Consider the following 24,040-nt stretch of genomic DNA (forward strand, 5'->3'; position numbering starts at 1 on the left):
GGAATAAGTTTGCTTTGTACTCTGTTGTCTCGAGAATGGAACACAGCTGATAAGATTTTAGAGAAGGGATTTTAAGGGACACGGTGAGAAGATGGGTGGGAGAAGGATGCTCTCGTGGAACTACACTACCGAAGGTACAACATGACCCATATCACATGCCCACCAGACAGAACATTTACAAATAGCAATTGAGGGGTGAAAAAAATTAAAATGGGATTTTTTTTTTTTAAACATTGCATATAGGTCAAGAAATAAATTCTGAGCTCAGTGTTATTAGGGATGAGACTCTTTCATATCATGGATGTTTGTGCTGGCTAGACGCTTCTAAACTTTAACATTGGACTACAAATCCACTGTATAGGGAAAAATAAATCTTTTCCATCTATGTAAAATAACTGATACAATAGTTTTGAGGAGGGAAGAATAAATACTGCAAATTCTCCATGGGAGGAAGAGAGCAAAACTATTTTAAGCGTAAACAAACATGATACTGTAAGATGATTTGGGGAGGAAAGAACATTAATTGCTTCTTAAACAAATTTAGTAACATTTTTTAGAACATTAAACTTGCATTTATATAGTGCCTTATGTCTCCCAAAATATCCCAAAGCACTTTATGACCAGTGAGTTATCACTTCTGTAGGTAAATAGTATTACAAATATGTGTTAGACCTGTAACTCAATTTTTGGTTGCATTTCAGTCCCATGCTCCTGATTTTGGGTCACCTGGTGCAGAGGGGAGCGGTCAAGTCAGAGGACCTCCTCATAGGACTGATCCTGGGCCTGGCCAAGAACAGGTCCAGGCAACGAGTGGGCGAGGGAGTCATTTGGCCCGACTGCCTGCCTCTCTTCTGCTATATTCGTGCCTGGGTGTCCCTGGAGATGGAGCAAGCTGTGTCCAGTGGCTCGCTTGAGGCCTTCTGCCGGTGGGCACTGGAGTGCTTCATCACCCCCACCCCAAAACAGAATTTTGATGTAATTTGTTAATTTTCCTTTAAATTTTGTTTGTTACAGTTTTATTGGTTGTGCCCCTTTAAAAAGGGGACACATCCTGTCCTAATTGGTGATGACATCAGTAATCAATTAAGTTGTAACCAATAAGAAGTAGACCTGTAGCTTTCAGAATCAATAAGGTATGTAACTTTTCTTTATAACCTGGTGTCAATCATGTGATGCAATGCTTTCATAAAGCTGCTGCTTGAGCAATGGGCAAAACCCCCAACAAATATATGCTGTAGTGGGTCAGCAGGGAACACAAGACACTACACTCAGGACAAGAAAGTTAATAGTGCCATAATATACATTGGAACGCAAAACTCATCCGATCTTCATGGCTGATAGAGCCACACTCAAAATATGATGTCACCAATAAAGATTTGGGTTAGCAGGTTATCTAAAAACAGCACTATGGTCACGGGTTTAACAGAATTATTATATTTCCATTTTGATTATGGGATGACCTTCAGTCTCCAGAGCACTGAAACAAGATAGACAGATAATACACAACAAAAGAAACACACAATTAAACTTTTGGATGGGGTGGAAAAGACAAGTGCGTATGAAACATGATGGTTGTTTAGGAGACCTTTATTAAGGTTAATGACATTTTTCATCCACTACTCTCCATAGTACAGCAATTAAAAAGGTTGTATGCAATAGAAAATTATCAAATAATATGTAGAGTAATAAGTGTTCCCTACTTTGAATACATCAAGTATTTAATTAGCTGAAATTGAGTAAGACTCCACACGGCTGGGTGACCCAATGGCCTTTTAGATTTTTCAAGCCATTGCCTTATCCCAAAAAAATCCTTTAAACAGGCTGAATACCAGGAGCTGTACCCGTTAAGAATCTGCACTACCTACTTTAAACTCTTTTTAAATCCAACATCCAGTTCAAATGACGACACTGACACTGCATTTGTACAGAGGTCACATCATACTGCAGGGACTGCATGTTACCGTCTCAAACTGCTGTGGTTGGAGAAAAACCACAATGCACAAATCCACCCATGACAGTGACCTCAGCCCATCCCCCAAATTCTTTTGGTCTTCATCCAAAATACAATGTACACCGCGTAAATAATCGAAACTTTCAGAGACATTTCGGTCACCAAGTTCACAGTTACAATTCTGCAGGTTTTCAGAAGTTAACAGGATATTGCACTAGTTCTGGTATGAATAGGTTTCTTTCACAAGTCACGATGGGTGTGTAATTCACACGCATTACATGTGGTAATGGATCACAAGGCTTTCATCACAAATAAAATCAACCCAAAAACAGACTGCTACCAGCCAGGTGGTGAGCTAGTTGTCCACTTATTATACATCCATTACAATTTAAATCTCAAAGGATAAGTTTCTCATGTTTTTATTATTGCGAAGAGTGTCAGATAATGCTTTAACTAATAGAGATTTTGTGCTGAGTGTTATTGGGCTTACTTCTGGGATTTGCCTTAATTGTTTGTACTTTTTTCTATTTTTAAAGCCACTGCTTTAGAGCCAGTGACAAAATCAAAACATTTGAGCAGGAGCTTATGGAAAGAAAATTCATAAGAACAAAACCTGAATGTTTTAGTTAACAAACAGCTGCAGTAAAGCACATGGTAGGAGTATGCAGCATTTTTTTGTACAAACCCAGTATTATTTTTTGTCACTTGCTATGTGCAATACAAGTGATGGGGACCACAAAGGTAGCTGTAATCAATGTATGACAAAGCAAGTATTAGTCCTTTTTAATATCAGAATGGTGTAGAATTTATAAGGCAATGGATTTCTTTAGCCCCATGTTGTATCTCCTAAAAGTATTTAATATGTATTTATTAAGATTTGATTAGAGCCAGAACGACGACGAATACACCAAAACCAACTCTGCTCCCCGAGCCATATCGCCACCATATCGCTGGCTTATGACAGTTGCCACACGGAACACGTTAATGGTGCTTAATAGGAAATGGTAATTCCAGAAGGCCCATGAAACTCCTAACACTAATTTCTCCGGATTCTTAATATCTTTTGTCTCCCTTCAATAAATTAGTAAATAACCTGGATTTTCACTAAACCACCGAGAGGAGTGTGTTGTTCTTTAGCTGCTTGTGGTCAGTGTTGATGATTTTCCCATCAAAAAATCACACTTATAGAAGAGAGTCACCCGCCTGGCGCATCCCATGACCTTGTACGCACCATTGCCGATATATACTCACACGTAGAAACCCTTCCTGCTCTTAGTTTGAAAGTTAGAGATTTAAAAAAATATATAGTTGACCACAGAGCTAGTTCATAATGTTCTATACACATCCATTCTTTGGAATTCTCTACCCCAGAGGGCTGTGGAGGCTCAGTCGTTGAATATATTCAAGGCTGAGATCGATAGATTTTTGGGCACTAAGGGAATTAAAGGATATGGGGATAGGGCGGGAAAGTGGAGTTGAGGTAGATCAGTCATAACCTTACTGAATGGCAGAGCAGTCTCGAGGGGCCGTATGACCTACTCCTGCTCCTATTACTTATGTTTTTTCTTATTGAGTGTCTGTGGGTGGAGAAAACCCATTGGAGTCACGTAAAGGAGGGATAACCCCCCAGAGTGTCCACTGAGAAGTCATCAGTGTTTGGTTAGGCAGACTAGCAAGGGGGAGGTGGTGGTGGGGTGAAAGGATTTTCCAAGTGTGCGCCGAATTATTGCCAGTGAAATAAAAAACCCACACGAAACGTTTGCCTCGGTTAATTGGTCATTTGAAACACCACAAACTTGGATTCCATGCTACAAATTGGACATAGTGTAGAGGAGTATTCTGCCACATGGCTCCAATGCATTGACTCCATGTTACAGCAGCAATTAATCTTTACGGGGCTCCGTGGAAAAGGATCAAGCTAATGATCTGTAGATACCTGTAGTCGTTACCTTTCCTTTAATTCAGTACAGGGGGCACTGAAGAACAAAAAATATATAAAAATGCATCTTCTTCCTGGTTCATGCTTCATTAACCTTCCTCTCTCAGCTGTGCCAAACTCTAAAACCCCTGTTCCTAGCATGACATAGTTCATCACCTGAAAGTTTGTCACAAGAGCACATACCTTCTCTGGATTAGTGTATCTTTGTTTTCTATTGGGATAATTACTAGGTATATTTAAAGAAAATTCAAAAGCACTGTACAAGTAGAAATCGGCAACATGAGCAAGTCAGGTACAACTTTTCAGAGTTGTACACCCCATAATTAAGCAGAAGCAGAGAAAAACATTTCAATACAAGAAAACAAAACCCTATTCTTTAGAGAGATAATGCATAAAGAAATTTTAATAGAAATAATCTCCCATCACAGATGTACCAAGAAAAGTAGTGATTATCTTGAATGAATTTTTTTATAAACAGGGCTGTAGCAGCCAGCTGGTTCCCTTTCTATGGTCCTTCAAAATAAACTACAAAAAACAACTCTGCGTCTGTCCACTGGCTGGAGTGTATGGGCAGATATAATTAGTACATCTTTTGTGTTTGTTTTTTTGTTGTTGTATAGATTAACGAGGATCCAGTCTCTTCTAACAATCATGCGGTTCAGACGCACGCTGCAATTCGTACCCCTTTATTAGCAGGGATTGATTTTCGTGCAAGGTTTGTTGGATGCTAGGGTGCAGAGTGGACATTCAATGAGGATACCTCACTGCCCGTCTCCGTGCACCAATGGTACACAGCCGGGTGGTGGGGGTGGTCCGCCTCCCTTTCTTCCAGTACACTCCTGGGCCACGGGGGCCTTCCCATCTTTGCCAGATTTTCCATGCTTCCCTCCTCTGCTATAACCACTTACACCCACCTCTGGACCCATCTTTTGATTCTATTACTTGTCTCATGCTCACCTCATTTTACCTTTCCACATTCATCACTTTTGGCATTTAAACACTCCTACCCCCTACCCTATCACAGACCTCTCCTTTTTGTTATTTTCCTGCACCCCCCCCCCCCCCCAACCTGGCTAAGCACTTGCTTAAAAACTGTTAAGTCTCTAACATTTTCCAGTTCTGACAAAAGGTCATTGACCTGAAACTTTAAGTCTGTTTCTCTCTCCACAAATGCTGCCTGACCTGCTGAATATTTCCAGCATTTTCTGTTATCATGGATTAATGTTTGGGGAGTTTAAAAAGGCAGGAAGATAATTCAGTGTTGTTTAGCATGCCTGCTTGCAAACACAAATTCCATAATTTGAGGTCCCTTTCAGTTTGTGAAATTAAAACATGAATTTCCACATTTATTAAGAGATAATACACAAATTCGACATTATTACTACACAATAAACAGCAGCTATCCAGGCTTATTTCCATCAGCAACATTGCAAATGTAAATACAGCTAAATCCCGTTAATGGTAACACTCAAGTAAGGGAAATGCTTGATGAACAAAAAATGCTTTGAACCGCCCTGGGATGCTTCTATTTAAAAGACATCTACTAGAACTTCCATTTCCAGGGCTGGGAGTGGTGGCGCCTTTTGACATCAAGTCAAAATGGACTGTTGTACTTAGCAATTTTCTCTCTCTTCCTCCTCTTTTTTTTTCTCCAGAAGATATCTTATCATTTTTGGAAAGTAAGACTTTATGGCCAAAGCAGGCCCACTTATTATCTCCGCCTACATATTAATATTGTTAGATTTACACTGGCAGTTTTCACGGTCTCATGGCCTTACTGTATTAGCATTTATCAAATGTTAGGCCTCAATATTCACTGAGCAAAAGTTTAATTACCAGCTACTAAGATGACATTTTGGGAATTATTTTACTTGAAGTTGGCAGTGATCTGGGGCTGCAGTGGGCTCATTATATAGCCCAGCAAACATAGCATGCATGATGGAGCGGGGGGGAAATGGCTACGTCTGTTAAATTAATGGAAGTTGGGGCTACCGTGCCATCTCTCAGCTCACCGATTACTATTGTCAAGAGTTCCCAATTTAATAGTACGACTGGTCCACTAATGTCAACCGCCACGCTTTTATTCCCATTTTGGTTCCCAGGACAGCGTGCATCAGACTTCTCAACAACTGATTTCCCATCACTGGCAGTAAGAAGATGCATTGCTGGCAAGACTAGTCCTGGTATTTCCCTATCCTTATGAGATGGAGCTCTCAAAAAGTGTTCTGCTTAGCAGCTCAAGCAAGATCTGACCATGCCCTCTCCGCCGAGGAGGGGAGCTCACTATCTTACTGTTAAAAGGGACCAATTCATTCCATACTCAAGATTCCTCATACAGCAATTAGCCTTGGTGCCATTTCAGAATAACATTTAAGAACCCATCTATTGTTGTGGTGGAGTCTACGTAAACTATGTGTGTGCACAACATGGATGGGAATCCAGGAAAACAGAGTACATAAGTAACAGATTCATTACAGCAAACAGGATGGTGAGAAGAGTCATGGTTAGGGAAGCTTGGGCCAGACCATATTGCCTGAAAGGACGATGGAAGCAGATTCGATAGTAACTTTCAAAAGTGAATTGGATAAATTCTTGAAAAAGAGAAATGTGAAGGGCGATGGGACTAATTGGATAGCTCTTTCAAAGAGCCGGCACAGACACGATGGGCCAAACGACCTCCTTCTGTGCAGTGAGATTCTCTGAAATCTGCATCACAAATCAAATATGGCAAGTTGGTTTTGCACAATGTTGCTCCAAACTGAGACAGTAGCAGTCCTGAAAATATTGCAAGGGAGATTTTTTTTTCCCCTTCTTTCCCATTTAATAATCTAACTTTAATCAAATGAACAAAAGGTTACAAGGAAACAGATTTCACAAATCCGAGTCATTCTCACCCAAGTCAATTCACAAAACAACACAGAAGCAACTTTTTGATTGAAAAATCCTTCATGTTTCTACAATGATTTTTAAATTCTTTATTTTTTTTTAAAATATATCTTTTTCATGTAACTGGAGTGAAAGTATTTTCTGGTCCCACTGTTGGGTGTACAACCTTAGAGGCTCATTGGCAGACAACCCACAGTATTAGTAAAGGTCACTAGCAGCATCCAGTGCTTGGTCGTGGTCCAGAAAATGCATTGACAAAAAAAAAGCCTCGCCACAAACAGTACATAATCTCTGAAATGTTGTGTGTGTTTGTATATAGCAAGTGTCTGGAATATGAAGCCATCAGGAGGACTCAACCAGAGATTAGTGCTCGTCACCACAAACTCCATTTGGCACAATCTTACGACAATACTTGCTCTAATATGATTCAGTCAAAGTGTAACCGACTAGAATTAGAATACTGGCACCTTAGAATCACTTTCCCTGTTAAGCCGACAGATGCAAGCTTCGAATTTTCTTTGCCTGATTGGTAATGATTCGTGTCCTGAAGTGTAACATCTAGTGGTGTCAATATATTAAAGCGCATAAGTAAGGCCAGCATTGCATGAAAGGAGACGTGAACTGAAATTCTGCATAAACAAAGCCAGTCACATTTTTTTTTGGCTACAGTGATATTCACAGCTGCTTTAGTACTGAATCGGGTTTGTTTAAAAGTTGATGCTCATCATTTATTACAGTCAACACTGGTTCCTGAAAAGACACGAGTATCATACAACTATACTGGCAATCACCAAATAGGATTCGATTGCCACCAAGAAACAGATTTTAAAAAAAACATATAGTAAAAACAAGAGATCCCTTTGGAACAGTTTGAACTGAGCTTAAAGCTCAGGTCTTGGACTAAAACAAACAGGAAAAACAAAAAGATAATTTTTTAAATTATTACAGTACTATTTGTTTGCACATCAATCATATCATACAGGCTCAAGTGATTTCATGGAGACTGTGCTGCCACAATATAATGTGACAGGTACACCTCTCGGCAGTAAGTTAGAAATCAAAACACTCATTTATAATTTGAAGAGTATCGAAAAGAAAATACAAGCAAAAGACCAGGCTGTTAAAGAAATAAGATGCCTAGGAGTGCAGAAATGCTCTTCAAATACATTTAGTGAGCATTTAAACAACTAGGCTGGCTCCTACTATACATTCTTCTACTGAGGTTTCAGACAACTTGGTCCTTTTCAATCATTTTGGTTCTGGTCCGTCTAATACCTGCAGTGGGAAAAAAATTGTTGTGTGTAAAGAAGGGTTCTCTTGACCATTCCATCAGTGATTTGCATTGTCTGTGCAAGTCCTACACCCCCCCTCCCATTTAAGCACAGATAATCCTACTCTTTACATGAAGAGTTACGACACTAATTATAAGAACATAAGAAATAGGGGCAGGAGGAGGCCATTCGGTCCTTCGAGCCTGCCCCACCATTCAATGAGATCATGGCTGATCTATTATATCAACTTGCACACTAAACAAATGTTTCACGACAGTCAATGAACCATCAAACTACTAGTGGTTATTGAGCACGCAGATGGTTCATTGACTGTCGTGAAACATTTGTTTAGTGTGCAAGTTGATATAATAGATCAGCCATGATCCCTGCATAACATGCTATAAATAGGGTGCTTGGAACACATCACCGGGGGGCTGATTACCTGCTTATTCAGCACCAAAATAGTTACTTCTGTTCACATATAGTGAGTGCCCTTCTTACAGGCATAGAATAGACTTTTCAAGATAATTTATACATTAAATAAAATGGTCCTGCATTTTATGTGTTCATTTTTTGTGCAGAAATGCTCGCAGTATGCTTTAACTCAATGCTTCAAGAGTTTTTCCCCCGAGCTTGTTTATTCAATATTTTGTATCAACAGTTCTCTCCTCTCTGCAATAGAATTCCCACATGATGAGGTGATCATTTCTGATGAGAACCTGGGCAGCAGGTTTCATTGCAGACATAGCATTAGTTACTGAGTAAGGTGATTCCAGTTCTTCCCTTCGGGATGACGGTTCGAGTGGGACAGGATCATGTTAAGTGTGTGTGATGAGCTCCCTCTAATGGCTCAGGTCAGTAAAGGCAGTGTCTAACCAAGCCACCAAGGGCAGCAGGTCGCAGGTTCACGTCCTGGCCTGTGATGACTTTGTTTATCGCATGTGGAACAGCAGCAGAGATGTTATGAATGGATGAGTCAGGGCAGATAGGAGCAGACTGCTTCCAGTAGTTGAGGGGAGTCAAGAATAAGGGGTCAGAGATACAAAATTAGGTGTAAGATTTAGAACAGAGGGCAGAAGAAACCTCTTCAGAGAGTTATGAGGTTGTAGAATTCCTTTCCAGTGTGGCTGAGGTAGGAACTGTGTCAACGTTAAAGATTAAATTGGATAGGTGGATGAAGGAAAAGGGATTGAAGAGATATGGGAACAGGGGGGTAAACGTGATTAGAACTATTTGATCACGTGGAGGGGGTAAACGTCAACATAACAACAACTTGTATTTATTTAGCGCCTTTAATGTAGTAAAATGTCCCAAGGCGTTTCACAGGATAAGATAACAAATTTGACACCGAGCCACAGAAGGAGAAATTAGGGCAGATGACCAAAAGCTTGGTCAAAGAGGTCGGTTTTAAGGAGTGTCTTAAAGGAGGGGAGAGAGAGGTAGCGAGGCAGAGAGGTTTAGGGAGGGAATTCCAGAGTTTAGGGCCTAGGCAGCTGAAGGCACGGCCACCAATGGTTGAGCGATTATAATCAGGGATGCTCAAGAGGGCAGAATTAGAGGAGCGCAGATATCTCGGGGGGTTGTGGGGCTGGATGAGATTACAGAGATAGGGAGGGGCGAGGCCATGGAGGGATTTGAAAACAAGGATGAGAATTTTGAAATCAAGGCGCTGCTTAACCGGGAGCCAATGTAGGTCAGCGAGCACAGGGGTGATGGGTGAACGGGACTTGGTGCGAGTTAGGACACGGGCAGCCGAGTTTTGGATGACCTCAAGTTTACGTAGGGTGGAATGTGGGAGGCCAGCCAGGCGTGCACGGATTGATTGGGCCGAATGGCCGGTTTCGTGTTGTAATTTCTATGTACAGCTGACACATGAAGAATGGACACTTGGCAAAGTACAAGTAGATGTCAATTATGCATGCTCTCAAACAGCAATTGAGCTCTCTTCTCCTCCCTAGCCGACTTCTGACAGGGGAGGAACAGGCGACGTTAATTGATAAAGTTCACAAACGATGGGCTGCTGAAATTAACCTAAGTTTTCAAAACAAATATCCATGATGCACTTTGACCCCTCTATTGTTTTACATACAGGAAGAGGTATGTTTTCCCTTGGCTGCAGTGTAAATACTTTCCTACAGAGTACTACATATTTTTCCTAAATTGCAAAGAATAAACCCTCAAGTATATCTGCCTATCTTTCAATGAGGCACTGCTTCATATCAGAAGTTTTTAGGAAGTCTTTGAGTCACAACAGTAATAAAAGATGAATATGCTCAAAGATACAAGACGTTCAATGTTTTTACAATGCAAGTATCCTGTGCTCAGGGGCAGCTCCGTTTCTTCAAGTCAATACTTACGATAGCTTCACACGGTAAACCTTAAAACCATTCCACTAAATACGTGCATTGATGTTAAGGTCCATTATAGAGTGTACCTGTAGTAATTAGGTTTGAAAGGTCCATTTTTGTTTAGGCCAAGGTATTTTGCCTGGTCGTCTGTCAATTCTGTCAAGTGGGCATCAAAGGTTGGCAGATGCAAACTGGCAACGTACTCATCTGTAAGGAGACAAGTTTTATGAACAAATAAGTGCTGGATCGAAGTATTGGATAACTTAAAGAAGTATCTTCTAGCACCCTCTGCGACAGTTGTGCTTGCTGGCTGTCGACTGAAATATTTACCAGGACAACTAAAAACAATCTTTGAAACGCTCTCTAGAATTTCAAGTTAGTTATCGGTGCCACGGTAAAACTATACAAGGCGGAATGGCAGACCTCCCACTTCTTTGCATCCAAGATACAGCTTTACAATGGAAAGCACACTACCGCTTACCCATCTTTTTAGGCAGAAGGTACACGTCTTGTTTGTAGCGCCCCTCGGGAGCATTGTAGAGCTCTATCAGAGCCAGTGCCTGCACAGAGATCAGTATAGATCATTAACTTATATGTGATAAACAGGATTGATATAAAGCTGTATATTTGCCAACTCACCTGAGAATTTCACTTTTGTGAAACATTGTTTAAGTTTTGTTGCTCATATATCGTCATTGTCCATTAAACAAATTTAGCGGCTCGACTGCTGCAACAGTAGAGTACTGGGACTAGTGACAAGGAGACCAGAGATTTGCTAGTTTCAACTGATGCTTGCTTTTGAGCTCACTTAACAGGGCAGATTTGACCCATCTCTGCAGTTATTACTGGGTATCTGTTAGTGTTTTTCATATGTAACTTTTTAAGAGAACAAGATATTTCTTTATCATCTCTAACCAGAAGTGCTGCCCGAGACGAGTGAAGCTAGTCGGTCATGTGGCACATGACTGTAACACAATACACAGGATACATGAAATACAAGGTCATTTAAAATAAATACCAATATTACATTACAGAGGGCTCTGCCACAGTGTATCGTAAGTCACACTGCAGTTAAATTATTTATTGGAGTTCCCATCTAGTCACTTACCTGAGTGGTTGCTGTGATTGAAAGCACAAAAGTGGGCACAGTTGAACAGCTCAAGTTTAGAAGACGGCCCTGATCCAAAAAAAAGCAAGAAATTATTAAAATGGCATTTTAAATTGCACACCACTGCCAGTTTATTTTATTTTCCCTCCTTTAGGTCCCTTCACCGAACAGCATTCCTTGGCCAATAGGTGAGCCACTGGCAGACAACACAAGGTTTCTACAGAAACACAAACAAAAGATGCACAAGGACGCTATGGGATGAACCACTGGTCAAATAGTCCCTCCCTTACGAAGCCTCTGTGTGGGCAGCTACAAGTGCTACGAAAAATGATCTGATACAAGTCCCATGGTGTCATCAGTTTAATTACATGGCTTTCACTTCTCAAAGATTTGCTTGCTTCCCAACCTGACGTATGTGCACAGAATTCAGGCCAGACACCCTGCTTTCAGGCTTCACCTAATCCTGCTCTATAATCAGTTGCTAGGAGGCAAGCTTGATCCACTGTTGATTTTTCCATCTCTCCCTCTCAGCGTTCACACGATAAACCTAAACCACTTGAGCTTGATGTTTGTAGCTTACATCCTCTGAATCCTGCGAGCGGATCACTGCCTTGTAATTTCCATTACCTTCTTTAATAAATAGCGCTTTAGTTCAGTCTAAAATACCACTTCTGCCTTTTCCTTGTCAAATCAGAATTTACCAGCAACATTTCTTTCAGTTAGCACACTAGGGCAACAACTGAGAAATGTTCGATCCAGTGACTCCTACTGGAAAGGGCCAATGTGTGGATGTTCAGAGAAGATAGCGGCTGTGATGTTCTCCACATTCAAATAACCTGCCTACACTCACTGAGCTGGGCTCATATGAAGAATGGCTTTTACTCCATCACAACTGTACTTTTTTTTTTACCCCATGTTCAAATTCTACCCACCTACATCGGAGACTCTGATACCCTCTACCATTTTGATGGTTGTGGGTTCTCCAGTAGCCCTATTGGTCTCCTTTTCACTGTGGATATATTGTCATTCTATGCCTCAAGACCTCACCAGGAGCGGAAAGCCTGGAAAAAAAGATAGAAAGTCTGCAAATTCAGGTCTGGGAATTACACTGAAATGCTGGAGGACTTGGCTAAGGTCTAAACCTAGAGTTCAGGCCACCTCGAACAATCTATCCCAACGTCACTCACTTCCTCCAGGTAAATATGGAAACCTACATGGGCCCCAGATGTGGTTGTCTTTTTGTAGAATGCGTGGAACACTTTGTTTCAATTCTGCTTGGGGCCCTTTGATCCATACAGGCGGAACACCTCCGTTCAGTCCGTAAGGGTGACCCCGAGCTTCCGGTCGCCTGTCATTCTAATTCACCGCTCCATTCCCACTCGGACCTCACCGTCCTTGGCCTCTTGTATTGTCCCACGGAAGCTCAACGTAAACTCGAGGAACAGCAAATCATCTTCCGATTAGGCACTTTACAGCCTTCCGGACTCAATATCGAGTTCAATAATTTCAGATCATAACCTCGGCCCCTATTACTTTTTTCCTTTTAATTTTTTCCACCCCTTTGTTTTGGGTCCCTTTTTTTTCTCCCCCCCCCCTTTCCTTTTGTTTCTCTCTCACCTGGCAGCTGTCCTTATCCTGCCAGTACACTTCACACCTAACCTCAGCTGCCTTTTGTCTCCACGGGCCCATTACCATCTCATCTGGCTTCGCATACCTTTTATTGTCTCTTTTTCTTCTTTTGTTCGATTGCAACTTTGCCTTCGATCTTTTTATTTTCTTTCCAGTTTTGAAGAAGGGTTTCAACCCGAAACGTCAACTCAAATTTCTCTCCACGGATGTTGCCTGACCTGCTGAGTTTTTCCAGCATTCTCTGTTGTTATTTTAGATTTCCAGCATCTGCAGTATTTTGCTATCGTACAGAATCAGGCCATTTGGGCTCATTGGATTGTGCCAGATCTTTGCTAGAGCAATCCAAAACTAACCCCACTGCCCCACTCTTTGCCCATCGCCTTGCATCTTCTCCTGCTTCAAATATTTATCAAATATTTTCCTGTGCAATTGCAGCAGGTGCAACACTATGACTTGTCCATTCACTTCCTCCCAGACCACTGTCTGGGGCCCCAAACACTCTTCCATGTGAGACAGCAACTTACATGTAGGTCCTCCAATATAGTGTGTGGTATTTACAGCTCACAGTGCAGGCTCCTCTAAAGGACACTGAACTCAAATTAGGTGACCGCTTATCCGAACAACCTCCATTCCATCCATAATTGTCACACTGAGCTCCCTACAATTCGCCACCTAAACCCCCTCCCATTCTCACTCTTGCCTCTCTACCTTGAGCCTTATGCATGTGCAGCCAAGCTCAATTCCAGCTTCAGGAACAGTACAGTATCTTTCCCATGGGCACGCTGCAGCCCTCTGCTCTGAACTCTAACTTTAGACCTTTGCCAAATCCTCCATTTTCCAGCATATCAGTATTCTTTCCAGAACTGAATTTGCAGACTTTCTATCTTTTTTCCAGTTTTCCAGCATAGCTGACGCGCTCACCATCTTGGCTAGAAGCAGTTCTATTGTGTCTTTAAAGTCTGTCTATTGCCAGTCTGAAAGGATCACTTACATCTCCCAAAAAATTCACCTGCTTTTGTTAACTTTCCCTTTTGTGACTCCAGCATCTATTGCTTGCTTGCATTTTCCTTTCTCGCCCTTTTTCTTCCTGATTCTATTATATTCAGAAGGAAGCCACCGTCCAAAGTGTTCATAGAGTCATAGAGTTATACAGCACAGAAAGAGGCCCTTCGGCCCATCGTGTCTGCGCCGACCATCAATCCCTGTCCAGTCTAATCCCATTTTCCAGCATTTGGTCCATAGCCTTGTATGCAATGGCATTTCAAGTGCTCATCCAAATGCTTCTTGAATGTTATGAGGGTTCCTGCCTCTACCGCCCTTTCAGGCAGTGAGTTCCAGATTCCAACCACCCTCTGGGTGAAAAAGTTCCTCCTCAAATCCCCTCCAAACCTCCTGCCCCTTACCTTGAATCTATGCCCCCTTGTTATTGACCCCCCTACTAAGGGGAAAAGTTCCTCTTTATCTACCCTATCTATGCCCCTCATCATTTTGTACACCTCAATCAGGTCCCCCCTCAGCCTTCTTTGCTCCAAGGAAAACAACCCCAGCCTGTTTAGTCTTTCTTCATAGCGGAGGCGCTCCATCCCAGGTAACATCCTGGTGAATCTTCTCTGCACCCTCTCCAAAGCAATCACATCCTTCCTATAGTGAGGCGACCAGAACTGCACACAGTACTCCAGCTGTGGCCTCACCAGCGTTTTGTACAGCTCCATCATAACCTCCCTGCTCTTATATTCTATGCCTCGGCTAATGAAGGCAAGTATCCCATATGCCTTTTTAACCACCTTATCTACCTGTTCCGCTGCCTTCAGGGATCTATGTACATGTACACCAAGGTCCCTCTGACCCTCTGTACTTCCTAGGGTCCTACCACTCATTGTGTATTCCCTTGCCTTATTTGTCCGTCCAAAATGCATCACCTCGCACTTTTCAGGGTTAAATTCCATTTGCCACTTTTCCGCCCATCTGACCAACCCGTTTATATCGTCCTGTAGCCTGAGGCTTTCCTCCTCGCAATTTACCACCCCACCAATTTTCGTGTCATCTGCGAACTTACTGATCATACCTTTTACATTCTCATCCAAATCATTTATGTAGATCACAAACAACAAGGGTCCCAGCACCGAACCCTGAGGTACCCCACTGGACACAGGCTTCCAGTCACAAAAGCAACCTTCGACCATCACCCTCTGCCTCCTGCCACTCAGCCAGTTTAGGATCCAACGCGCCAAGGCACCCTGGATCCCATGGGCTCTTACCTTCTTGACCAGTCTCCTATGCGGGACTTTGTCAAAAGCTTTACTGAAATCCACGTAAACCACATCCACAGCATTTCCCTCATCCACACAACTAGTCACCCCCTCGAAAAATTCAATCAGATTGGTCAGACATGATTTACCCTTGACAAAGCCATGCTGACTATCCCCGAGTAACCCTTGCCTCTCCAAGTGGAGACTAATTTTGTCCCTCAGAATTTTTTCCAATAATTTCCCTACCACAGATGTTAGGCTCACTGGCCTGTAATTCCCTGGTTTATCCCTGCTACCCTTCTTGAATAATGGTACTACGTTAGCTGTTCTCCAGTCCTCTGGTACATCCCCTGTGGCCAGAGAGGTTCTGAAAATTTGTGTCAGAGCCCCTGCAATCTCTTCCTTTGCCTCACACAACAGCCTGGGATACATCTCGTCCGGGCCTGGGGATTTATCCACTTTTTGGCCTGCTAAAACCGCTAGTACCTCCTCCCTCTCGATGCTAATATGTTCAAGTATGTCACAGTCTAGCTCTCTTCACAGAAGCTGACTGACTTACTGTGCGTTTTCAGAATTTTCTGCTGCTCTTTCAGATTTGTAGTATTTGCTGTTTTCCCCCCCCCCCCCCCCCCCTCCCTTTTATTTGACTGAAAGGCCGGTTGCGGGCTGCCTACACCAATGGAACTGTACCCAGATAAAAGTCAGTGGCTTCAGGAATGGGGAAAAATAAATAAATGCTTGCCTTGTGATTCTCGGCAGCTTTGTGCTCACAATGTTATTACCCTTAGGGCTGCTGTGAACTACCTTGAACTAATTCCTGTACAGGTTCTTGCTCTAGAAGCTGAATGAAGTCGACAAACCTCAGCTAAAAGCACAACACGCTTCCCATCGGGCCAGATCACATGATCAACTTGAGACCGTACACGCTCCCATGTCAGTTCTGGAGTACGTAGGCTAGCCTGCAGTAGAAATTGTGAAGAAAAACCAGATACAAATATTACAAAATAGAGCGATACAACCATTGAAAAACAAACAATAAAAAAAAACCTAGCATATTCCATTTTAACTGGTCTAATAACTTGCATTCAAAATTAATTCATATTTTGTTTAACTAATAATTACTCTCATTTTAGTAAAATCTTTTAATACTGTAGCAAATTGTGACGTTAATGCGTTACTTTTTTTGTGAAAAAAAAAGTCAGAATGCCTGAAGCATTCAGGTTTCTGGAAGGACTATTATCATGTAAATACAGCTATTATCAGGCACTTTACTAGACAAAAGGTTACACAGAATCATAGAAATTGTGACACAGAAGGGGCCATTGGCCAATCATGCTTGTCTGGGTGCTATTTTAATCCCAATTCCCTGATCTTTCCCCAAGTGTTTAATTTCACTTTAAACGTCTGTGATAAACCTTTCCTTACCACGTCAATCTCAGTGTTGGAATGCCCCATGTTGCAGACAATGCAGCCATTTTTCATTCGGTCAAGCAGTTCCCTAGTAACAACGTTCTTGTTACCTGAAAACAGAACATATACATTTTTTTTTAATGTGAGAAGTCACACAACACCAGGTTATCCTTTTGTTTCTCTCTCACACCTGGCAGCTATCTTTTGCCCTGCCATTACACTTTACACCTAATCTCAGCCTATTACCATCTCGTCTAGCTTCTAATCTCTTTTACTTCTTTTGGTTCTTTTATTCTTTTGTCCGATCGCAGCCCTGCCTTCGATCTAGTTCCTTTTCTCTCCAGTTTTGAAGAAGGGTCAAACCCGAAACGTCAACTCAAATTTCTCTCCACGGATGTTGCCTGACCTGCTGAGTTTTTCCAGCATTTTCTGTTGTTATACCAGGTTATAGTCCGTCAGGTGAAGGAGCAGCGTTCGAAAGCTTGTGATTTCAAATAAAGCTGTTGGACTATAACCTGGTGTTGTGCGACTTCTCACATTTGTCCACCCCAGTCCAACACCGGCATCTCCACATCATTTTTTTTTTTTTTTAAACTGTGCACGATATGTAAATCCAGCTACAGCCATACACCACTTGAAATGCAATCTGAAAAGCAATTTATAAAATGCATCATTGCGAATAATATACAAGACTATTCATTCACAGCAGGTTACGGGGGACATCATTCAACAGCTCTGCAATCATTAATAGGTAAGTTTGGCCTCATCATTGGACTCTTGGGGCTTGGTTTTAAGGAGGAGGGCGGGTTGGGGGCTCCGAGGCAGTTGGGAAAACTGGGAGGCCAGGTTTCTCGCAGGCCTTGACGACTTTAACGCCAGGGCCTGATTTGCATGCGAGGCCTCAATTTCCCGCCCGCAGCCAGCCAGCTCGAGGCGCTGGCTGGCTGCGGGCATGCCTCTGGCACTAGGCCACACAGAGGGAGGGAGGGATTAGGCCGTGCTGTTGAAAGGATCAGGGGGAGGGTTGGGGTGGGAATGAGTAGGTTAGGCAGGGATCCAGGAGGTAGGTATAAAGGCACTTACCTCCTGGATCCAGCAGTCCCCGGCTTGCTGTAACTGCCGGGTTTTACGAATTGTGTAAAACCCGTCCACATGCAGTTAAAAACAAAATGGAGGTTTAAAAAAAAGGCTTTCAGCCTCATTATAATATTTAAATTGACGTCCCGCCTCCTGGGAGCGGGTTGGTCGCTGCCCCGCTTCCGTTAAAACCGGAAATGGGCGAGTTGGAGGTGGATTCCGGTCGGGAAACTCATTTTTAACAATTTAACTACCCCAATGTTCCCAACCCACCCATTCTTTAAGGTTAAAATTGCCCCATTGATTCTGGTAACAAAACAGAAGAAAACTTAATTTAAGAGGGGAAACAAAAAGCAAAATGCAATAAATCCACGGTTCTTCAAATGTCCCGTTTGATGCCTGTGCTTTTGGACTAAATTAAATATTCACTGAAAGGGTTTCATTGAACTGACACCAAAAACCAAATTTTACTTAAACCCCCCTGGAGTCAAATATAGGGGTGCTTCCAAATCAGCATCTAAACAGAACATTCAGTAAATGAAGATAATATTTAACTCACCTCTGCCACGATTTCATTTTTTTTTAAAATATATCTTTAGGACATTTTTCAGCATTCCACAACTTGGCCTTCCCCCATCCCATACCTCACTTCCAGAGCAATGTTTGCCATCACATTAGGTAGACTGGGCTGCTAATTAAGACATTATCCACGCTGTAACTACATCTGTATCCCTCCAATACCTGTGCAGGTAATGATCAAATCCCCCTGCCGTATGACTTCATTCAGTTTCATCACACGAAATCCGTCCATACTACGGAGGAAAAAAAAAGGTTTACAATGAAAATAAAGCAATTAATGCCTTGGTCTGAAAGTTTTTTGCTTTTGACACAAGGGTCAGCTACTTAACAGGGTCATCTGTTTTATCAAAGCACATTGAAGACTCATTACACTAACTCACAAAGTGATAAACCTTACTTTTTCTGCTAGTGTTAACCCATGGTCTGCTGGTTTCCAAAGTCTATTTAGGTTGAGGTCCAAATAGTTATGCCTCTAGTCAATTCTATCAGGTGGGTTGAATATTATTGGGCAGCGAAAGAACACAAGAAATAGGAGCAAGAGTAGGCCATACGGCCCATCGAGCCTGCTCCGCCATTTAATAAGGTCATGGCTGAACCTCTACATCAACTCCACTTTCCCGGCGTAGCCCCATGTCTTTTGATTCCCTTAGTGCCCAAAAATCTATCGATCTCAGTCTTCAACATATTCGTCGACTGAGCATCCACAGCGCTCTGGGGTAGAGAATTCCAAAGATTCACAAGCCTCTGAGTGAAGAAATTTCTTCTCATCTCAGTCTTAAATGGCCGACCCCTTATCCTGAGACCCCTAGTTCAAGACTCGCCAGCCAGGGGAAACAGCCTCTCAGTATCTACCTGTCAAGCCCTCCAAGACATTTATACGTTTCAAAGAGAACACCACTCATTCTTCTAAACTCCAGAGAGTATAGGCCCATTCTACTCAATCTCTCCTCATAGAACAGCCCTCTCATCTGAGGAATCAATCTAGTGAACCTCATTGCACCCCCTCTAAGGCAAGTATATTCTTCCTTAGGTAAGGAGACCAAAACTGTACACAGTACTCCAGGTGTGGTCTCACCAAGGCCCTATATAATTGCAGCAAGACTTCCGTACTCTTATACTGGCACCAGTACTGGGGCAGGAGGGAGCTGTTTCGTTGGGACAGGCTTCACTTGGCCAGTGCTGGGACTAGAGTCCTGGCGGATCATATAACTAGGGCTGTAGAGAGGGCTTTAAACTAACTAGTGGGGGGGAGGTTCCTAGAGAGCAAATAATAAAAATGACAACAGAGAAGGTCATAGACTTAGGTAGCAGTGGGGAAATTAAAAACCAGAGCGTGTCAGGAAGGGGCAGAAGGTATGGAGTAAAAGGTAAAGTAATAAAAAGGGCAAAAGCAGGAACTAAGTGTCACAAAACATCTTTGAAAGTTCTCTATCTGAATGCACGTAGCATTCGTAACAAAATAGACGAGTTAATGGCACAAATAGCTACATATGGGTATGATCTTGTGGCCATTACAGAAACATGGCTGCAGGGTGACAATGCCTGGGAATTAAACATACCAGGTTATTTAACGATCAGGAAGGACAGGCAGGAAGGAAGGGGAGGTGGGGTGGCTATGTTAATAAAGGAAGGAATCACTGTAATACAGAGAAATGATATTGGGTCAAAAGATCAGGATAATGAAACAGTTTGGGTGGAGGTAAGGAATAATAAGGGGAAAAAAACACTAGTGGGCGTAGTCTATAGGCCTCCGAACAGTGGCAACTCTGTTGGACGGAGTATCAATCAGGAAATTGTTGAGGCTTGTAATAAGGGAACATCTATAATTATGGGGGATTTTAACTATCATATTAATTGGACAAATCAAATTGGGCAGGGCTGCCTTGAGGATGAGTTCATTGAGTGTGTTAGGGATGGGTTTCTTGAGCAGTATGTAACTGAACCGACCAGGGGGCAAGCAACCTCAGATCTGGTCCTGTGTAACGAGACAGGATTAATTAAAAATGTCCTAGTAAAGGATCCCCTTGGAATGAGTGACCATAACATGGTTGAATTCCATATTCAATTAGAGGGTGAGAAGGTTGGATCTCAAACAAGCATGCTAAGCTTGAATAAAGGAGACTATGAAGGTATGAGAGCGGAATTGAGTAGAGTGGATTGGGAAAATAGATTAAAGGGTAAGACGATACATGATCAGTGGTGTACATTTAAGGAGTTATTTTACAACTTCCAAAAAATATATATTCCACTGAGAAGAAAAGGGTGTAAAAGAAAAGACAGCCATCCATGGCTAAATAAAGAAATTAAGGATAATATTCGACTAAAAACAAGGGCATATAAGGTAGCCAAATCTAGTGGGAGGATAGAGGATTGGGAAAACTTTAAAAGACAGCAAAAAACAACAAAAAGATTGATTAAGAAAGGGAAGATAGATTATGAAAGTAAATTACCAAAAAATATAAAAACAGATAGTAAGAGTTTTTATGGTTATATAAAAAGAAAAAGGGTGGCTAAAGTAAATGTTGGTCCCTTAGAGGATGAGACTGGGAAATTAATGGTGGGAAATATGGAGATGGCAAAAACACAATGAATTTATATCAGTCTTTACAGTAGAAGACACTAAGAATATCCCAACACTGGACAAACAGGGGGCTAAAGGGGGGGGGAGGAGCTAAACATGATCAAAATCACTAAGGAAGTGGTACTCGGTAAAATAATGGGACTCAAGGCGGATAAATCACCTGGACCTGATGGCTTACATCCTAGGGTCTTGAGGGAAGTGGCGGTAGGGATTGTGGATGCATTGGTAATAATTTTCCAAAACTCCCTGGACTCGGCAAAGGTCCCGGCAGACTGGAAAACTGCTAATGTAACACCCTTATTTAAAAAGGGCAGTAGACAGAAGGCTGGAAACTATAGACCGGTTAGCCTAACATCTGTGGTAGGTAAAATTTTGGAGTCCATTATTAAGGAGACAGTAACAGAACATTTGGATAATCATAATTTAATAGGACAAAGTCAGCATGGTTTTATGAAGGGGAAGTCATGTTTGACAAATTTGCTGGAGTTCTTTGAGGAAGTAACATATAGGGTGGATAAAGGGGAACCAGTAGATGTAGTGTATTTAGACTTCCAAAAGGTATTTGACAAGGTGCCACACAAAAGATTATTGCTTAAGATAAAAAATCACAGGATTGGGGGTAATATTCTGGCATGGATAGAGGATTGGCTATCTAACAGAAGGCAGAGAGTTGGGATAAATGGTTCATTCTCAGACTGGCAATCAGTAACTAGTGGTGTTCCGCAGGGGTCAGTGCTGGGTCCCCAACTCTTTACAATCTATATTAACGATTTGGAGGAGGGGACCGAGTGTAACATATCAAAGTTTGCAGATGATACTAAGATGGGAGGGAAAGTAGAGAGTGAGGAGGACATAAAAAACCTGCAAGGGGACATAGGCAGGCTAAGTAAGTGGGCAGAGATTTGGCAGATGGAATACAATACTGGAAAGTGTGAGGTTATGCACTTTGGCAGGAAAAATCGTAGAGCAAGTTATTATCTTAATGGCAAGAAACTGGAAAGTACTGAAGTACAAGGGGATCTGGGGGTCCTGGTGCACGAAACTCAAAAGGTTAGTATGCAGGTGCAGCAAGTGATTAAGAAGGCCAATGGAATGTTGGCTTTCATTGCTAGGGGGATAGAATATAAAAATAGGGAGGTATTGCTTCAGTTGTACAAGGTATTGGTGAGACCGCACCTGGAATACTGCGTACAGTTTTGGTGTCCATACTTAAGAAAGGACATACTTGCTCTCGAGTCAGTACAAAGAAGGTTCACTCGCTTAATCCCGGGGATGAGGGGATGGACATATGAGGAGAGGTTGAGTAGATTGGGACTCCACTCATTGGAGTTCAGAAGAATGAGAGGCGATCTTATTGAAACATATAAGATTGTGAAGGGGTTGGATCGGGTGAATGCGGGGAAGATGTTCCCGATGATGGGTGAAACTAGAACTAGGGGGCATAGTCTTAGAATAAGGGGCTGCTCTTTCAAAACTGAGATGAGGAGGAACTACTTCACTCAGAGGGTGGTAGGTCCATGGAATATGCTGCCCCAAAAAGCTGTAGAAGCTACATCATTACATAAATTTAAAACAGAAATAGACAGTTTCCTAGAAGTAAAGGCAATTAAGGGTTACGGGGAGCGGGCAGGAATTTGGACATGAGTCTAGGTTCGGATCGGTCATGGCCCTGTGGGTAGCGGAGCGGGCCCAGGGGCCGTGTAGCCTGATCCTGCTCCTATTTCGTGTGTCTAATTCTGTTAGATTCAGGAGATGGTTCTGTGATAGTGGATTGGCAGTTAGGATCAGATCAGCCATGATCTTATTGAATGGCGGAGCAGGCTCGAGGGGCCGATTGGCCTACTCCTGCTCCTATTTCTTATGTTCTTATACCCAACCCTGCTTGCAATAAAGGCTAAAATACCATTTGCCTTCCTAATTGCTTGCTGTACCTGCATGTTAACTTTCTGTGATTTGCATGCATTACCAGGAGTTATATGTTCTTCCACCAAATTAAGTTGATTGATTAGACATCGCAAATAGACCACGGGATTATTTATCAGTTAATTGAACAAAAATTTGAAAGATCTTCAATATAATTTTTTTCTCTCGATCTACTGAATCATTGGTTTGATATCACCATAGGATTAAGCCATTTTGTTACATAATTTGGAGCTCACTAAAAATATCTGCAAATTAGTCAATAAGCAAAATACTGCAGATGCTGGAAATCTGAAACAACAACAGAAAATGCTGGTAACACTCAGCAGGCCAGGCAGCATCCGTGGAGAGAGAAAGAGAGTTAACGTTTCAGTTCTGATGAAGGGTCCCAGACCTGAAACGTTAAATGTGTTTCTCTCTCCACGGATGCTGCCTGGCCTGCTGAGTGTTTCCAGCATTTTCTGCAAATTAGTCATTTTGTTTTTTTAAAAAAAAACTTATTTTCTCCTTGCCAGGTATCTCTCCTTTCCTCCTGAAGTCACTAATTCCTACTGGGGTACAATTCCACAATGTGCCAGTGCCAGTTGCCTCGAGCACATGGTCCAAGTGACCATTACTCATGTTACCAATGAAATCAGCTGTATGAGGGGGCCCCTGCTGAGCACAATCCTGTGCTCAGCAGTGGTCACTGGATAGTGATCAAGAGCAGGAACCCTCGATGATTGTTTTTCCTCCCGGACCCGGGGAGCTGCAGTGGCTGAGAATCAGAAGTCCACGGCACAGAAGGAGGCCATTTGACCCATTGGGCTGGATTTTGCTATGGGGGCGGGTTGGAGGTGGGAAACCCACATTCGGGCTTGTTGTCCCGCCTCCATGGAGATGTGGCCAACCCACTGGATTTTCCTCTGATTGACCTTGTTGAGCCCGCCTTGTGGGCTCAGCAGGCCAATTACGGGCCACCCGGCAACAGGTGACGTCAGAGATTGACATTTCATCTGTCAAAAGCTTTTGGCAGATGAAATATCAGTGTTTAACAGCTGTTTGAAGCTGTCAAGCACTGAAAAACTGCTAATTCAGCCTCAGTCCTTTCTC

At 42.4% G+C, this 24,040-nt stretch overlaps 1 protein-coding gene across 2 annotated transcripts in view; it reads right to left on the reverse strand.

Moving 5' to 3' along the window:
* Window positions 1–1,571: 1,571 nt before the first annotated feature.
* The window catches only part of LOC147105077 (S-adenosylhomocysteine hydrolase-like protein 1), a 111,308-nt gene continuing 88,839 nt past the window's right edge, over window positions 1,572–24,040 (reverse strand). For both annotated transcript variants that reach the window (XM_086011141.1, XM_086011143.1), the window contains exons 11-17: window positions 18,610–18,680; window positions 16,807–16,901; window positions 16,242–16,340; window positions 11,504–11,572; window positions 10,877–10,955; window positions 10,482–10,602; window positions 1,572–8,051 (exon numbers count right to left, since the gene is read on the reverse strand). In XM_086011141.1, the coding sequence (XP_085867267.1) occupies window positions 8,045–8,051; window positions 10,482–10,602; window positions 10,877–10,955; window positions 11,504–11,572; window positions 16,242–16,340; window positions 16,807–16,901; window positions 18,610–18,680 (541 nt within the window). In that variant the 3' untranslated portion in view covers window positions 1,572–8,044. The remainder of the gene's footprint in view (window positions 8,052–10,481; window positions 10,603–10,876; window positions 10,956–11,503; window positions 11,573–16,241; window positions 16,341–16,806; window positions 16,902–18,609; window positions 18,681–24,040) is intronic.

The sequence above is a fragment of the Somniosus microcephalus genome, chromosome 18 (genome assembly GCF_052327205.1).
Source record: "Somniosus microcephalus isolate GS21.2 chromosome 18, FLI_Smic_1.0, whole genome shotgun sequence".
NCBI lineage: Eukaryota > Metazoa > Chordata > Chondrichthyes > Squaliformes > Somniosidae > Somniosus > Somniosus microcephalus.